Raw genomic sequence first — 13851 nt, 5'->3', positions numbered from 1 at the left:
AACAGTAAGTAAGTAAATGAAACAATAATGTAAAAAACCAACCTTAAAAACTAATATTATGATATTACCCCCAATGAAAAATTAAACAAGATTAAAAAGATAGGTCCAAAATTATCTTTTAAAAATACAGAGAGAGCCTGCCATTCAAATATCCTGGGCATAAAAACAGAAGGTACTCTCGCCGGTATGGAACACGTGAGGAACATTTAAAAGAAGAGTGGTGGAGGGCGTTAATGTTCTGGCTGGAACATAAAATCAACATTGTTTTTAGGCCTTGAAAATTGTCTTCAATTTTCAAAATCTTCACTAAGAGATGGTCTTTTTCTTGTTGAGTGTGAATAAATGGCTTCTAATTCAGGCAGTGTTGTCTGAAATTGAAAGCTCACTTCAGTTGATTTTCAATTTAATATTGAAATTGTGACAACCTCTCCTCTGGTCAAGTCCACTGTGTATGTAATGGTGTGACTAATGAACTTTGACTTTAACAGGAGGATAAAAGTTTACAAGACTGTAGTTGGAATCTGTTTTCTTTAATAATGAATTTAATGGTTTCATATTAAGTTTCTGTAGAAAAATGATGAAACATTAAAAATGTACGCAAACCAGTGTTGACCAAGTTTTTATTAAATTTTCCATAAGGTTTCCAGAAGTACATCAACAAATAAACTCTTGCTATCACATAACACACCATATACCAAAGCACTGAAGAAGAGGGGAACAATACATTGGAAAATTCTAAAACATTAATACAAAGTTATATATTATACAAAAGTACTTTTTCCCCTTCTCGTAATAAATTTATCAAGTTGCATTTAATCACATTGAAGTCCTACTGATATGACCAAGACAATTCAGGATACAGTTACAGTTACACCAAGCATACCTCCACACTTATGATCACTAGTTTACCCCGTCCTGACCCTTCCCCATGGGTCCCCTAAATTCCATTATACATTCATGCTATTTCATCTCCATGCAATGCAGAGTAAACAGAAAAAAATAATTAATTAGAAAAATTGCGTTTATATATTTCTTGCTGCACTGAGTGCCTCCTTCTGAGCTCCCAGCACACAGTGGCCCACTCATCCTCCAGAGCGCTAAGAAATCTTAAAACCTGAATTTTCCTTTTGCTCTCGAAAGGAACCCATGATTTCTCTCGCGAGATTTGAACGCCCCGTTACTTTACTGTGTACGTTGTACAAACTACAGTGACTATGTTATTATGTTACAATGCGGTGGTTAAGGTCTGGCGTGGGTTAGGGACAGAAAGCACTCGGCTAGGGTTATTGTAAGATCATGGGTTCAGTTAAAATGATCACTATCGCGAGATCTTTCTCGAGTGACGTAAACGGCAGCGCTTTACGACATTAAACAACAACATTGACGGCAGTGTCATGGCGGCCCACGGAGTCAGTTTTGAGAGTTCGGGCAGCATCGATGAAAGAAAAGAAAGAAAACGACAGGCACGACAAGAGGCACTAGAAAAGGTACAGACTGCGAGCTTTGTGGCAAACAACAATACGAGTAATTTCATGTTAGTATTATTGGCGCCACTCGTGGCTTAAATCACACCCGTTTTCTCCAAATGAAAGCTAACAAGCTAAGAAGGCTAACAGCTAACGTCACGTTAACGTTAGGAACAGATCTCCTTGTGCGGAATTGTCCTTATCTGAGATGTAAATCAGTGTCTTTGTGTCTGTTTCCGTCTCTGCTGGAACGCAAACAGTATCTGTGTGTCTTCACGTTAACCCGATAGTGTCAGTGTGTGTCAGCACTGGCGGATGATGTTAACTAAATTACAGGACAAACACTGCTGGGGCAGATAGGAGACCCGCGGCTGTGTTTTATAGAGGTTTTATGTCATGATCGTAGATACACGCCCCCAGCATAGGATAGCCTCGTTTTTGTAATCACATTTGCACACAGGTATTTAACTGCGCGTTATCTTTTTGCTGTGCAGCTGTGTTTGCACTGCTGCCCTATACACAGACTAACGTAGAGCAGATGATGCAGACAAATGGTGCCTCCTGTAGATGAGCACTAATGGTTGTAAACACATTATCTCTCCGGCTCACTTGTGCTCGAAGTGGCCAAAGCAAAGAGTGTAGCTGGTCCGATTAATTCTGCTTTAAATTGCCTCATAATGACTGACCAGCTTATCAGTGCCGCTGCCATGACATCCAAATGTGTGCTTAAATATTTGAAAATCATAATTCTCATCAGTGGTGTATCATGGTAATGTGGAGACTGTTTTACCCCTTTCATACTGAGGAGAATGTCTCTGTTTGTGGACCATGCGTGTTTGCCTTTTTCATTAATGTGATCATCCCACAGAATCAGCTCTACACTTATCTGGATTGGCATTAGATATGTCTGAAAATGCAGATGCTGATTATTTCCATTGTGTCTTTCAGGCCAAGCAGCAGTATGAAAAGGATGAGAGGCGGAAGGAACTGAAGAGGCAGAGAGGGGAGGACACTTGGATGCTTCCTGAGATCAATCAGAGGCTACAGGAAATTGGGGAGGTAAGATACAAAGTACCTTTAGTTTAAAGTTGTACATAGAATTAAAACTAGCATACAGTGTTGCCAAAATATTGATATATCTGGAAATATCAATACTGAATATTTAAAATGCTTTCAATATTCTTTTTCGCAGTAGCTGATTTGATACATGCAGCCTTAGTGTCTCACTTACCCACAGCCCTGTCTTCTCTCATCACACTTTACATTTCTTATTTCCATTGTCATGTTATAGCCTCATTATATCTATCTTTAAATGATAGTCTGCAATTTTATGCCCTATATGTTGAATAAATTATCTCCTGTTGGTATTGAAAATTGTGTTGAATATCAATATTTTTTAAGGTATCTTAAGGCATCTTAATTAGAAATCTCATTTTTGTAAAAACAGTACAGTACATTTAGAAACTTGCAACACTGGTCACTCCTTGATGGCAGTAGCATAATGGATTGTTAACTCCATGTCAAGTCACTACTGCATTGTACCTCAAAACAGTGGTAACTATATCGCCAGTTGGCAACATGATTCTGAAATTTTTCACCTGTATAGTTTCAACATGGTTGTTTATGACAGTGTTGTGTAATTGTATCACATGATAACAATCAATGATCAGTTGATTGATTTTTAAGAATTTGGTCAATCAAGTAAATTTAATTGATCAACTATCAAATTAATATCTGAGTTTAGAGAGTTTATTTTGATGAGCACACTTCACATGTTATCCAGTATTCAAGTATATGAGTTTACTATGTAGGCCTTTACACATTTTTATGTTTCATAGTTGTAATGTTGACAGAGAATATGCAATAAGTTGCTGAGTAAAAAAACATTTGATAGAGGAGTAAGAAAACTGGTACCAAGTTTGGTAAGCAACATTTTTATGTTTTTTAGTAACAGTTATTCCAATTAATTGATAATGTTACCAATAATCAGTTAAGGAAAGTGCTTACAATTTTCAACCCCTCAACCTTTATGAACTCTGTCACTGCCATTATTTATATTGAAGCTGTTATCCAGAGGAGAAACAGGAAGACTTTAATGATCTGCCATTATGGAGACACATGAACCGAAAAAAAGAGACAGATATTTTGCATGCCTTGTGTGATTGAGGACTGCTCTATGAATGTATTACAGTGTAATAATAAATAATAATGCAAAATGAAAATTTAAAAAAAGTCTATAAGTCATTGAATTTAAAATTCTTCTACAGGAGGGCTCTGTGAAAAGCAAGAAGAAGAAAGAAAAGAAATCTAAAAAGAAAAAGGAGAAGAAGAAGAAGGCCAAGAAGGAGAGGAAGACAGCAGAACCAGGAGACGGGTCTAGTGATGATAGCTCAGAGGTAAGTTATCAAGTCATTTTCCACTGCAGAATTCCTTTAAACAAAGTCTCGAGTTAACATCTCAATAGTGCCAGTAGATCCTGCTACACTAGTTGAATTGAATGATTTTTTTCTAAGTCCTCTTAATTTTCTTTTAACGTGCAGTTGAACAGCACAGTCGCCTGCTCATACAGACACAATAAGGTCATAAATGTCTTTAGGAGGTAGTCTGTGAGTTTTGGCATCGCCTCATTGCCTATATGTTGTTCCAATAAGTATTTTTTGTCCACTGAGTAAGTGGATAAATACATAGGAAGAAAGGGGGGGAGTAAAAATAAAAAGAAGGGAAAAAGAAAAGAAAATGTCTAATAATAAAACCCACAAGTCTTTAGGCTTAGGCTGTTGTTAGTTCACATCAATTACAAAATATGAGGTTATTGGGGACCACTTAGTTAAAATTACATCTTGCAGTAATGTTTTCCATATAGTAAATGTCCTAATAATTGACATACTTTGAATTCTGCTAAAATAAACCGTGATTCATAATTGAGTGGAAGTTATTCTTGGCAGGTGAAAATTTGTCTGGTGTGTTGTAAAGTTAAATTTAGAGGTCCTTTCAAGGCTTTGATAAAACATAAAAAAATATTATAGAGGAAAGTGTTTTTTAGAATTGAACACCTTCATTTATTCATTTTCCAGCCTTTTGCTTTGATAATAATCTCTTACTTCATTGTCTCATTCTCTTTCCTGCCTCTCTCCATGTTTCAGGACCCAGAGGATGAGTGGGTTGAGGCTCAGCCTCAGACACAAGCTGCCAAAGCCTGGCAGGTTCCTGACCAGCCTAAACCTTCAGAGAGCGACCTCAGCCCAGCCCAGAACGTCCAGGTAACTTCCTCACCTGGTCCCACAGATACTGAATAACAACATGGATAATGTTTGGTGTCAGAAAAGGACATCAAAACTGATAATCTTTCTCTCTTATTTTATTTTCACTGAAAATGTTTCTCTTAATACAACAAATCATCTGTGGACATAAAAATTGCCAGCTTTGCCGTAGAGTTGTCAAAACTCCTCTCTACTCTTCCAAGTAGTAAATTCTAGACAATAGTGAAGTTCATTTTCATAACAGTGATGAATAAAGAACCTGAATAGAGCATAAATGTGATATATTACGCCATTATACTTTACATGTCCATGAGCAAGCAAGGGTCTCCATGTGATGTATTCAGGCTTTCAGTGTATCCAGAGGACTGAAGAAGTTTTGTACCTACAGATACGCCTCTTCTTTTTTTGTTTTTCTGCTTTAGAGCCAAACTTACACTCTCATAGCATCATCTTCCCTTACTGACTGAGAAGTTGCAAATGTTTAAATTTTGTAAAGGTGTTTATTTGTTTTTTTTTTGTGCTGTGTGTGCATGAGTTTTTATGTGTTAAGTTGCTCTGAAGTGGTCATTGATCTCCCCTCAAGCTATACCTCTTCCTCTTTCTGCGTTTGATCCTCTACACTGTCTGTCTCTGGCCCCTAGAGAGACGAATGGATGACCTTTGACTTCCTGACAATGAGAACCACGTCCACAACAGAGAGGAGGGCTGAGAAAGAACGACTGAAAGAGGAGGAGAGGGCAAAGGCTCAGGCCATTGAACAGGTGTGTTTTGATTTTTTAACCCCTTTTCTCTTCAGTTTGTCTTGTCCAAATCCTGAATACAGTGGGTTTGTTCCACTTTTGGAGGTGCAGAAATCAGTCACAGTTTAATTGATTAGTAAAATTAGAAACTGTAATACTAATCATCAGGAATTTTGTAGTGGTTTATTGTGAAACCAGATATCTTTTCATCCCTAATCAGAAAATGCAGACAGCGGTGTGCTTCCTCATGATGTCCTTAGTTGACAGATTTGCATTTATCTGTTTTCCTAATTCTAATTCAAAATGACCTGCATGTGTGTGTAAGACAGAAGGAAACAGCTGTCATGTTTGTGTGCGCATGGATTGCACACTATATGAAAACACTGCGGTAGTCAGTCTCCTCATTTTTCCAACTGTGTGGTTACCAAGGTAACAGAGGTTGGCCCCTCTCGGACAGCAGCAGCACACTGTGGTGTGTGTGTGTGTGCGTGTGTGTGTGCGCACTTATTGTTGTCTGCAGGGTGTTTGTGTCTGAATGTTCAGCGTTTGTGCACCTGTTGTGTTAGTGGCAGTATACAGAAATGATTCAAGTATGTTTGTGGTTCCCTCAGGCTGGTTTGCACAAATTGGAGCTAAATCCGTACTGGAAAGATGGAGGAACTGGTCTGCCCCCAGAGGAGATGGCTGATACTGCAGCAACAAAAGGTAATAACAGATATCAGTCTATCAAGGCATTTCCAAGAGATGAATAGCAGAACACTTTTCAGCTATGTCAAATATACTATAAACATCTTGTGTTCTCAGCACCTTAGAATAAAGTTTCATTCCAAATTTTATTTATTTATTGTCATTTTTCACCAGCATTCAAACACAGAAATCATAGACGAGGCAGAGCTACCAGGTTCTCTGATGGAAGTTGCCCTAGTAGATGAGAGAGTAGGGCAACTACATTTTGTTACACACATTCATGTACATGTACTGTTCACTTTCCAAAAAGATCTGTATGGTTATGTCTGTCTGTCACAGCCCTGCTCTAAATGAGATGTAGGTCTTGTGTAAGTTGGGGATGTACTTCACTCATTTTCAGTGGTAAGTGGAGGGGGGCTGAGCTGAAGAATTTGTTGGGGTGTTGAAAGTGCTGGTGAATTTTAAAAAGCAAGAGAGGACTCGAATGTAATTTTGTGTGCAGAAAAGTCAACAGGGAGGTTTTGACAGAAGAATGAGAGGAGAGAGAGAGAGAGAGACCAACGAAGAGCCTCTGAGTCAGGGATTTAGGGAAAGAGAGAGAGACAGACAGACAGTAAGCTGTGTTAAGCTGACAAGCAAATGCAGGTGTGTGTGTGTGTGCACGTGTGTGTGTGCGTGCGTGCGTGCATGTGCCTCTTATCTCTACACAGTAAGTGCCATTCCCTCTAGAGCTGGCATGGCCTCTGCTGTAAACTTTATTCTAACAGCAGGGCAAAATAAGCTGACGCAAACATCACACACATACACGCATGCTTTTGCTTATGTTTGCCCTTCAAACTGTGTGCCAGATTGTTTATCTCATCTTATGTTACGTTGTGTAATTTGGTTTGAGGTAGACAGGTGTGTGTTTGAGGGTATTTGTGCATTTTTACTATGAGACATTCTTTGTTTTGTTCGGGGAAACGTCAAGGAAACACTTGCGGGTAAATGCTCAGGTGTCATGTTGTCAGCCCCAGGATCATTTTTAAAAGACGATTTGCAACTTGAAGTGGTGCAACAAGAGCAAAAACAATTTAAGAACTGGCTCTGTGTTAGATGACAGTTGAATTTTTTGATGAACAGAATAGACTCATTTCATACACAGTCCACGTTTCTTCACAAAATGGACCTTTTATCATCACTGGTCACTGCTAACTTGTCCCCTGGCAGGTGTGAAATGTTGGATCTGTGCTTAGCAGAGCTTAGAGAGAGATTATTTTTATTCTGTCAATTTTTTTTTTTATTAATCGATGAGTTGTGTGGTCTCTGAACTGTCAGAAAATGGTGAAAACTGACAATCACTGTTTCCCAGTGGTGAAGTACTCAAATGTCTTTTGTCATCAACTCAAAGATCTTCAGTTTATTGTCATAGAAGAGTAAAGAAACTTGAAAATATTCACATTTAAGAAGCTGTAATCAGAGAATTCAGACTTTTTTTTTTTTTTTTTTAAATGACCAGTAGTTGACAACCAATTGATTAATCTTCACAGCTCTAGTGTATAGTACCTTGAATATCCTAAAACTTGTTTTTGAACAACTTTTTTGCTCTTTTTTTTCTTCCACTCTTTGTCCAGCTACAGTTTAAAGCAGACGATTAAGCATCGCCATGTTCTCAAACATACTGAATCAGTTAGTCAGTGTTGACCTTGACCAGAGGTTTTGGACACTACATTAGTCACATTTTATCTCTTTCTCTGGGAAGTTCTATGAACTGATGTTTTTGAAAGAACATTTATTTCCCATGGTTTTAAAGACTAATTTTCCTCTAATCTTTTCTTACCCTCCTATATTCTGACCTTCGTTTCTCCTCTCTTACTCCTGTCTTGGTTTTTCCCTTGATCAGAGTTATTCCTTTTTCAGCTTCTCATAACATTTAACATTAACTCATGTTCTTTCCTAATTCCTCCAATTTATTATTAAACATTTTTGCAGCGTACCAGACTGGTTATGATATGTCAAATTTCAGATGATGTCAGGAACCTGTAGTACATACAGTAATTTAATTTTCTTTAACAAAGAAGATTTCAAGTGTTAACCATCTCCTTTTTTCTTCATTTCTTCGTACCCCTCTTTTGATAACCTTTTACTCATCCTTGTGGTTCCATCAAGATGATAGAACTGGAGTGTACATCAAACATCTCATCAACATTACTTGAATTTGTATAATTTTATTAAGCTGACCCAATAGACTTTTGTAAATGTCACTGTCTGTGTGCCTTTTTATAACTCTTATTCTCCCCTCAGCTCCTGCAGGCCCGGTGGTGAATGATGGAGGGCTGAGCTGGCTGAGGAAGAACTACCAGAGGATGAAGGAGCAGGCAGAGAGGGAGCAGCGCAGCCTCAACGATGTGGTGGCTGAAAGATACGGAGTGAGAACTGACGGCACACTGGCAGCACTCACACATTTACATGCACAATTTAGCACATACGGCGACGCCACCAAACTGATGAGAATGTTGCATAATATTCTGTTTATTGGAAAAGTAGTTTTGCACATAAAAATATTGATTCATACTTTGACCTACATGTCACATTAAATACACACACTGTGGTTTCATACACTCACATTCTCACTCAGTACTGTGGGAGCAATGTGTGTCTAGATACCTTGTTTTATTATTAATCTCTTTGCTGTCTGGCATCACACGCACAGTGCCCAGTGTCCTTTGTGAAGTCACTTACAGCAGTGTCAGCATTTGTGCCTCCAGTTGACAGCATAGAAACTGTCACTGTCAGAACATTGTGTGTTTATCTGTGTGTGTGTGTGTGTGTGTGTTTTATTTTTCCTTTGTGAGACCTCAGCCAGCCACAGCAGTGCACCTCAATTATGTTTCTTGTAGTAAAGTAGAGACGTCTTATATACTCTTGTTGTATCTTATCACAGTATAATCCTTGTAATTTTTTGGGATTTGTGTAGCACTGTGTTATCTTGATGGAGTGTGTGTTTGTATGCTTTTGTCCAAATCCAAGAGACCTGCCGGTTTATCAGTTGTGCTCAAGTACAAGTTTTCAGTAGATATAATGTTAATGTTGGCAGTTGTAGTGGAGATTACACAGAAAGGACTGAGTAGATACTGACATTTGGACCAATTTTAACCGATTTCAGTGAACAATATCTTCAGTGTTTTTTTAAACCTGTGATTGATAATTTTTGCATTGATGCAGGGAATAGATTTATGAGATGTTAACATTTAATAATAATATTAATAACAAGTAATAAATAATTAATTTGTTCCAGACCAAAGGGGAAAAAAATATTCGTTGTTTTACTTTACTGCTGGTCTGGTTCTTGTTCACATTGATTTTATACAAACACACCAAGAGGAGTAGTTATACAGACTGGCAGGTAACTCGTTGATTGGATTGTTTTGGCGATTGTCATCCTGCATCATCAGGAACCGTGTAGGGAAATCAAATTCCAGTGACAGAGGTTTAGCAGCGTTCTAATGCGTCTGCTGTCAATATTTATATCCCTTGGCGTTACAAAGAGCTCATGAAGAAATAGCTGCTTATAAGCATTATTAGTGTCATTAAACTGCAAACCCACCCCATGTTAGGAATAATGACTAGCAGGTGAAGACTGGACGAAAAGGAGGCATCTTGTTGTACAGTAATTATTCAGGGATTATTACTGTGGGACGTTTTATGAATACTAAATGATTCACATAAATAAGTTTATAATTATAATGATGATAATAACCCTATTATTCTAATAATAATATTAATTACTATTATTATAGTTTTTAAAAGTTTTTTAAAATGTGACAGACTCTGACTTGACAGTGAAGGGGAGGCAGTTCCATATTGTCAGAGCCAAAAAGGGTAAAAGCACAGTCCTACTTTGTTTTGAGCCTGAACCGTGGCACATCTAAAAGCAACTGGTCAGACGATCTGATTAGGCCTAGATTATTTTCATAGTTGATTAATAGGTCAATGATTTTCTTGATTAATAATTGTCTGTTTTAAAACATCAGAAAATGGTGAAAAATGCAGATCAGTGTTTCCCAAAACCTAAGATGACATCCATCAGTAGCTTGTTTTTCTCCCAACCCAAAGATGTTGAGTTTAAGTAAAGAAAAGTAAAGAAGGCAGTAAATATTCACATTTTAGAAGCTTTAGAATTTTGACTTTTTAAAATTTAAAATTACTCAACCTGATTAATCGATTGTCAAAACGGTTGTTGATCGACTCAGTCATCACATTAATAATCAATTAACCATTGCAGCTCTAGATCTGAGTAATCTTGGTGCAGAGTACAGTGGTTTACATGTCATGAAGGGCTTGAAAATAATCAAGAGGATCTTCAGCTGAATGGGCCAGAACAGGGGTGTACAGTGTTTAAAAGCCTGGCTGCTGCATTCTGAACAACTGCAAATTTGCTTAAGCAACAACATAGTATTCACGGTATACATGGCATTTACTCGCTTCCTGGACAGATTTTACAATCAGCTGATGGATGTATTTGTAGTTTAGCTTTTGAAATCATGCTAAATTTGCTTACCTGCCATCAGGTAACTTTGTGCTTTGACACCACAAAGAATCTGAGTTGCCCTGGAAATGCATCAAGACTCACATTTTGAAGGAGTCTCAGTTCAGTTGTTTGGTCCACACCAGTGTGTAATTGACAGCGTTCGCACTAGCCCAGACAAACTCTCCTAACCAGGCAAACAGATTAGAGTTCATTGTAACTGAGGTTAAAACAGGTTAGATGTGAACACACCCTCAGTCTGCAGATTGCTGCTACCAGTGAGATATATCGATCTTTCAGCCTTGGTTTTATATAACCTGCATACATGGTTGCAACATGTTCCACTCGACCTCTAAGAATGTGCCACATGTGTATGCTTTGGACATTTGTGAAGTCTAAAACCTGAGGAAGTATTTTAACTTGTCATATATTCTCTCCTTTTATAGTCAATGGAGGCATTTCAGCAAAGACTTGCAGATGCTGAGAAAGCTGTGTATGGACAGAGAAGAGACGGAAGAGATGGAGACAGTATGGCGAGAGGCGGGTGGAGGAAAGGAGAGAATGAGGCCAGAGAGAGCTGGAGGAGAAAAGAGGGAGACGGGACAGAGAGAGATCGGTGGAGGAGAAATGAAAGGGAAAGAGATTCGTCACCCACAGACAGAGAGAGATACCGTGCTGGAAGAGGAGAGGAGAGGGAGAGGGGAGGGTATAGAGGCAAGGAAGAGGACAGAGGACGAGACGGAGACAGGTTTAGAGAGAGGGGTAGAGACAGAGAGAGGGACAGAGACAGTGACAGAGACAGAGGAAGGGAGAGGGATGGAGGAAGAAACCGAGAAAGAGATAATGAAAGAGACAGAGATAGGGACAGAGGGAGGGATAGAGATATTGAAAGAAATAGAGACAGGGATAGGGAGAGAGACAGAGACAGAGATAGAGAAAGAGAGAGGCCCAGTGTTGCATCATCATCATCTGGCCAAAATTGGAGTCATCCTTCTTCCTCTCTTGGCTCACTAAAAAGCCGTTTCCTCAAACCCTCAGACGATGATGACAGCGGTGAAGGTGGGTTGTTGTCAAGGCATCTTCTAATAGATATCTTAGTCAATTTTTGCAGGGGTGAACAGCATTTTGATTGCATTGCATTGATATTTGGACAGCAGTGACGGCATTTGGAATATTGAAAACCTCAACATGCTTTATAATTTCTTTCCTGTGCAGCTCCACAACGTCAGCCTCCTCCAGCACGGCCATCTGCAGGTTTCCTGAAACCCAGCTCTGATGACGAAGACTCTGGTCCTCGTACTGCCAATATTCCGGCCTGGAAGAAGAGCAGCAATCCTGCCCGCGAATCTGACGGCTTAGAAAAACTACAGCAGGAGAAAGAGAGGGATCCTGGGAAAACTGCTCCTCAAGATGGTCCACGTGCTGAAAAACCTGCAGTGACGACATCAAGGTTTCAAGCTTTTTTATTTTGTTGCCTTGTCAAATACTACTGTATTGACTGAATATTCCAGTTGAATGTATGCTTGGCTGGATGTTTTGAATGGATACGTTGTAATTTTGCTATTTCCCATTCCTGTTTTGTCTACTCACATAAAACAGGATGTCACAATCACAACAGGCAATAGGTTTGCTCTTTAAAGTGTAACTGCACCCCTGGTCTGAGCCTAACTCCCATTGCATAATTTGAAAAATGCTATAAAGTGACAATGGGCTGAGAGATGTGGGCAGGGTGGGGTTGCACATGACAACCACTGAAGGGGGCATGGCCTTGTGACTACATAGTAGATAATGAGACAGATTAAACACTGCTCAGTGTAGCAGTAGTAAGAGCTAGTAGTCAGAGCTAACCAACAATGGGAAGCTGCTGTCAGACTCTCTGCTCCTGCTGAAAAACACTAGAAACACAGAGAAGCGCTGGAGGCACAGGGTAGCTTCAACAGTCAGTAGACTTTGAAAACTTTGAAAAAGTATTAGGTTGGGTCGGGCCTTGTTTCTCATATTTCACAGGCTCTTGTCGGGTTTGGGCTGTAATATATTTATTTATTTATTTTCATTTTTCTCCCCAATTTAGTCGTTGCCAATTCCAATTCCCTGCATGTAATGTTCCTGTCACTGGTGCACAGAGGGAAGCTTGTTAAGACAAATGTCACGCTATAATCGGGTTCAAACTGATATATGTTAATGAGGGTCAGGTCTGGGTCGGTTTCGGACAGAATTTTGTCGGCATGGGGCCTCAACAGGCTCAACTTTGCAGGCGCAATTAAAGCGCCACTGTGTTGTAGCTAGCTGAGCTAACGCTAGCAGCTCAGAGAGGAGCTCTCTGATGTGTGCACATCTGTCTGCATGTCAGTACAGAGCTTACAGTACAGGGTCAGCAAAATAGCATATACTTTCACAGACTCTGAGTCAAGAGTGGGGACTAGGGGAGGTGTGCCACTCAACTCTGATCAAAGAGCGTTAGCGTCCTTTTTTTAATTACATAAATTTCATGATATAGAGTAACCCTGAATGGTCCACTGGTCACAACTGGCCTCACAAGGCTCAGGATAATGTAAAATAGTGGGTGGCATTTTGAGCCATTTTCAACATGTGAAATACCAGTTTTCATAAATTTGTTATGACATGTCAATATTAACACCAACATTGATGTTTCATCACAGTACATTAATATCATTTAGTCTAGAGCTTAAAAAATATGTTTAAGTGTGCAGCAGCTCTTTAAACTCCTTTGCAATTAACTTAAACCATTGAAACCAATATTTGCTATTTTTGTCTATTTCGGCAGATTGTTATTTAGAAGGGTACAAACACTCAATAGTCTTATCCTGAAAAATATTGTTCCGTTTCCCTTCAGGATTTAGTGAGATATAGAGATAATGGACTGAGAATTGAACATCTATCTACACTCAGCCTGAAAGATTTTTAGAGCTTTATTGGCAGAATATGACAGAAATGGAATACAAATATGTTTTCATTATTGTATAATCACTGGAAAATAAGATTTCTTTAATCTACAGAGGCTGCAGGTCCTCGTCCACAGAGACCATTTTGTACTGCCATGTTTCTAGTGTAGCCCAGAATGGACAAAACAGGCACTGGCTCTAGATACAGCTCTTTGTGTTTTGTGCAAGTTTATCAGCTATCGTAGTTTCTCCTACATGCTTGTAAGAGGAGAGTGAGATGAGGTGTTT

The 13851-nt window shown here is 39.0% G+C and overlaps 1 protein-coding gene across 1 annotated transcript in view; it reads left to right on the top strand.

Annotated features, from left to right (window-relative positions):
- The first annotated feature begins 1333 nt into the window (after nt 1-1333).
- The window catches only part of cwf19l2 (CWF19 like cell cycle control factor 2), a 31166-nt gene continuing 18648 nt past the window's right edge, over nt 1334-13851 (top strand). Inside the window, exons 1-9 of the mRNA XM_084718115.1 lie at nt 1334-1487; nt 2415-2525; nt 3734-3862; nt 4610-4726; nt 5368-5487; nt 6078-6171; nt 8437-8561; nt 11107-11719; nt 11876-12110. Of these exons, the coding sequence (XP_084574241.1) occupies nt 1395-1487; nt 2415-2525; nt 3734-3862; nt 4610-4726; nt 5368-5487; nt 6078-6171; nt 8437-8561; nt 11107-11719; nt 11876-12110 (1637 nt within the window). The 5' untranslated portion in view covers nt 1334-1394. The remainder of the gene's footprint in view (nt 1488-2414; nt 2526-3733; nt 3863-4609; nt 4727-5367; nt 5488-6077; nt 6172-8436; nt 8562-11106; nt 11720-11875; nt 12111-13851) is intronic.

This window comes from Lutjanus erythropterus, chromosome 4, assembly GCF_056507025.1.
Source record: "Lutjanus erythropterus isolate fLutEry1 chromosome 4, fLutEry1.hap2, whole genome shotgun sequence".
Taxonomy (NCBI): domain Eukaryota; kingdom Metazoa; phylum Chordata; class Actinopteri; order Lutjaniformes; family Lutjanidae; genus Lutjanus; species Lutjanus erythropterus.
Note: the sequence above shows the minus strand (reverse complement) of the source record. Positions and strands in the feature narration are given on the sequence as shown.